This window comes from Sorghum bicolor, chromosome 4 (assembly GCF_000003195.3).
Source record: "Sorghum bicolor cultivar BTx623 chromosome 4, Sorghum_bicolor_NCBIv3, whole genome shotgun sequence".
Taxonomy (NCBI): Eukaryota; Viridiplantae; Streptophyta; class Magnoliopsida; order Poales; family Poaceae; genus Sorghum; species Sorghum bicolor.
In genome coordinates, this window is record NC_012873.2 from 54,899,912 (window position 1) to 54,904,539 (window position 4,628).

Genomic DNA, 4,628 nt, shown 5'->3' on the forward strand with positions numbered 1-4,628 from the left:
AAGGATAGCTTGGCCTACCTTGGAAGCATAGCACAGGCACGGCAAATAAAGGCTCCTTTCACGGCGTTGCTGAAGGAAAAGGGTGGCAATGGCAAAGCCTGTCCAGAAAACGGAGTTTCATCTACAGACAGGAATGGAGTCAGGACAAGATTCACACTCGAATACTCGATAGCCAGGGTATGATGATGGTCTTGAGGCAGTGCCCATTTGTTATTGTACTTACATACACTGGATTCTAGTAATTCAATAACTCAAGATCAGAATTCCAGAACTAACTGTTCCTTGGTTCAGGCTACCTGCCATTCAGTAATTCCAGTTGGTATAGGCTGAGGAAGGTACAAGAGGCCAACGATTTAACACTCTTATGAACGTTGTACTAAGTAAACAGAAATGGAGTCGGCATGATTTCCATTATTTCTTGAACACTAGCAGAAGCAGAAATTATGCTCATGCTACATTGTACAACAAATAAAAAAGGCCGGTAAATAAATAGTCAGCGCTCACAATGGTCAATGGCTGCTGTCATGCAAACCATATACATCAAGATAAATAAAGCCCAAGCCTCGGTAAGCACAGCAATCTTGAATTCTGTTGAAGCTATGTACACTCTCGAAATGGCACTCGTCGAAGAAACAAATTACAATCTCTGTTACAGAAGCTTTGTTGGGGACTCTCCAAACTTTGGTGGAGTCATCAGGCTCTTGGTCAGCCAGATCGCCGTCTCTCTGGATGACACGGCTCCTTCACCGAATGGCCGAAGAACACCGGCGAGCTCATCGAGCCTCTCCTGCTCCAGGAGCTTCGCGCAGAGCTCAAGGAGTGACTCCAGGGCATCGGCTCTCTGCTGAACTATGTTCAGATGATCCCACTCCGCAGGCGCGCTCTCTGTATGCGCCAGTTTTAGTGTGCTAATGGGCGATGATTCTTCTGTTATAGTTGTGTCGCACAACTCTGGTTTTGCTGCCGGATAAGAGCGTGGCTTCACATCCTTCCTTTGTTCTTGCACTACTCCAATTGTCAATTCCTCATTTGGTATTGGTGCCTCATTAAACTTTTGATTTGCAACAGTGACTGGGGCCTCCTCTTTTACATTACTGGTTCGTATTGCTTTAAGACGTATAGTCGCATTGATCTGTTGATCAGTTGTCGCCATCAAGTTCTCTGCTGCATGCTGAATTGATAGAACATCGCTGTTCTGCTGTTCTTTGCTTCTGGCATCAAGATCCACCGGCATTTGCAAAATCAAGGCTTCCTGGGTACCAATAGTTGATACATCTGAAAAGTTCGTCGAGCTGTCTCTTGCTTCCACAGTGTGCTCTGCTGCAGTATCTAATGTTTCATTGGATCCATTGGCTTTCACAGTTCGCTTTCTGCCACTGCTTGGCTTCTTTGATTGCTTGTCTACCAGGTTACTTTTGTTGGGCTTCACTGGAAGATAGATTGGTGAACAGCTGCACGATTCAGCCAGATATGGTTGCAGATGTGGATGCCTCAGCAGCTCCCCAGCCTGTAAAATTTTCAGGGAATGTTAACCTTGTGTCGGCAGCCTTGAAGCCTTGGCCGAAACAGTTAACTGACTTTTTTAGACTTACAGTAGGCCTATGTTCTGGATTTTTCCTTAACATGCTCTTCACTATCTGCTTTCTGGGGGAAGAAAGGCTCAAGTTTAGTAGATTTTTTATAATCTATATAATTGGGCAATCACAAAAATGAGATTAAAACTCACAGTGCTGATGAGTATATTGGGGGCATTGGAGATATTGAAGATCTGTTTATTTTGTTGACTAATGCTGCCATGTCCTTCACAAACAACAAAAGAAAAATGTTTCATGGCTTTCCAAGAGACCAAGACACATGTATAGATGCTGAAGTATTGTATCATTTGACTGTGTTGCATCAGCACTTACTGTAGCTTTAAATGCAGGACGGTGTGCTAAAATCTCAAACATACAGCAACCTGACGGTACAAAGAAGAAAGGCATCCAAAGATGTTTAATTCTGGCATACATCATAAAACAATAACAGAAACAAAATTTAAGAAACGTAGCATGTGGAGCTCACCAAGTGACCATATATCGGATTTGTATCCATAAGGTATGTCTGCTAGTATTTCTGGACACATATAGTTTGGGGTTCCAACAACCTGAAATATTGCAGACACTAAAATTATCAGTGACAAGGCATTATGGGTTTTGTCCAAACATTACTCAACGCGTTATTGGGTGGTTAGGATATTCTAGTGGGGATATGCTGAAATTGTGCCGACTATTTTTCAGAATGGCAATTTCCTTTTTTTTTAACATCAGTTCTAAATAATGTCGCTAATATCAAATGCCATACAGACATACATGTGACAGCATCGTGTCGTGATTCAGTGTGGGAACATGACTAGTGGAAGAGTTGTGTTCAGTTTCCTAATTCCTACCCAGAAATGAGTGTTTGCCGGTATTATTTACTTATTTACATTAAAAATGCTTGAATGAAAAGGGAGAATCCTATCCTACCGACGAGGCAAGGTCCTCCATGAGCAGTTTCGCCAACCCAAAGTCAGCTGTCAAAGAGATGGTAAATTATTATTTACTCATGTAAAAAAAATACATATTACCTGATAAAGACAGATTCAGTAATTCAGCACTTGACATCTTCTTACCGAGTCTGATATTGTTATCCCTTGTCAATAAAATGTTGGAACACTGCAGGGGAGCAGGACACGAGGAAAATGTCAAGACACTGATTGATACCTGACGAAATAGAGCCTGTGGGAACAGGCGAGTTTGTTTCTACCTTGAGATCACGGTGCAGCACGCGGTTGCAGTGCAGGTAGTCAAGGGCGAGGAGCAACTGCGTGAACCACCGACACACCCTCTGGCATCACGGAAGTGCCAAGAAGGCAGAGGTAATGAGTTTTGGGTGCAGCCGTAATTAATTAATAAATACTAGTAGTAGTACGATTTCATTTACTTATCACAGTAACAGTATTGTCTGTGTACCTCTTCTGAGAATAGGATTCCCCTTGCCTTCTTGATCCTCTGGGCCCTGTGGTTCCAGTGAGAGTAATTCAGGACATTATATACGCAGTTAAAACTGAATTTCTTTTACCAGCATCAAAAAAAAAGGAAAGGAAAAGAAAAGGAAAATAGAAGTTGGGGGTGGTAGCTTACATGTCCCCTCCTTCGCAGTAGCTAGTGACAATGCAGACGGAGGTCCCCTACAACCACCGAATAATTCCAATTTTGAGTTCGCAGTCGACGACGGGACAACGTGCGGGCAGGAATGGAGCATGATTAGGAGTTTATTAGGAGGATCGGGCGAATTGAATTTGGGCATGGGAGGATGTTTGTTCGTACCTCGTCCACCCATCCGTCCTTGTACTCGACGATGTACGGGTTGCTGAGGCTTGCCATCAGGGACATCTGCGGCAGCAGAAAAGGCAGCCAGAAACGAAGAATAAGTCGGGTGCGGCGAATTTGAAGCAAACACCGAGTTCCTTTTTTTTTTGTCCCCGTCGACAAACAATTTTTCATTTTACGTGTCGTTACTGCCGCCGCCGCCGCCGCCGCCGCGTCCTGCTGGCTGCATAACTGCATATGCAGGCCGCACGGACAAGATCGGCGAAGCAAGGCATCTGTAACGACTCTGCTTGGTGCTGGAGTGGGGGTGCGTGAATGAATCGGAGAAGGGTTTAGGGTGGTGGAATGCTTATGTTACCTCCTGGTAGGCGGTCCGCTGGAACTTGTCGTTCTGCTTGGAGAGGCGGATCTTCTTCATCACGTACCTGCGCAGGAGTCATCGGCGGCGGAGGGGGGTAAGCAACAACAGAGGAAGAAATCAGGAACCGGAGCACGTCGAGAAAGCGGAGCAGAAGGGAGTGGTCGACGACGACGACGGGTGAATGTGAAAATTAAAGGGGGAAATCGTCAGTCGTCACCTCTTGCGCTCGGCCTTGTGGAGGACGAGGTAGGCGGAGCCGTAGGCGCCCCGGCCGATCTGCTCCACCACCTCGTACTGCTCCATCGCCGCCGGGACCCTCGCTCGTCCCTCTGCCTCTGGCTTTCCCTCTCTGCTTGGATGAGGAGGAGGAGGAGGAGGAAGAAGAAGAAGGAGCAGCGGGGCGTGGTCTGCTGCGGCCGTTGCGAGAACTGACGACCGTCAGCGGGGGTGTGCGTGAGGAAAGGAGAGAGAGGAGGAGGAGGAGTCCGTCAGTGGAATGAATGATGGTGCCGCGGCGAGGGCCTCGTGATTATTTGTGTGCGCGCGCGCGCACGCACGCGTGTGGCGAGAGGGAAACTGGGCAGGAAGGCGACGAGTCGGCGAGGCCGGGCGCGCCGCAATGATGGCGCGCGGTTGCGCCCGGCCGCTCTGCCTCTCTTGCGCGTGTGTCGTGTCGGGTAGCCTGTCCGCCCGGGCAAGCGGAGACCCGCCAGATGCGGAGGAGGCAGACGGGGACGGAGACCGGCCAACGCAACGGGTACGGGACGGAGTAGGAGGCCGCGGGGCTACCGGCGGCTACGCTGTTGCTGTGCGGCAGGCAGCGAACAGCAACGTCTACTCACGGTCACGGGGGGCCTAGGCCTTAATTGCCTCGCTGTGCGTGTGTTAGCGTGGTGATCACGAGTGATTAGACGGAG

The 4,628-nt window shown here is 48.1% G+C and overlaps 1 protein-coding gene across 1 annotated transcript; it reads right to left on the reverse strand.

Annotated features, from left to right (window-relative positions):
* LOC8055431 (serine/threonine-protein kinase Nek6) lies at window positions 382-4,279 on the reverse strand. Its single transcript, XM_002454047.2, has 13 exons — window positions 3,929-4,279; window positions 3,709-3,775; window positions 3,348-3,413; window positions 3,162-3,208; window positions 2,991-3,036; window positions 2,785-2,865; window positions 2,651-2,693; window positions 2,505-2,551; window positions 2,062-2,143; window positions 1,908-1,957; window positions 1,727-1,800; window positions 1,593-1,644; window positions 382-1,507 (listed from the first exon to the last, which is right to left on the reverse strand). Exons 1-13 carry the CDS (start codon window positions 4,012-4,014, stop codon window positions 650-652), a joined length of 1,599 nt encoding a protein of 532 aa, XP_002454092.1. The 5' UTR covers window positions 4,015-4,279; the 3' UTR covers window positions 382-649.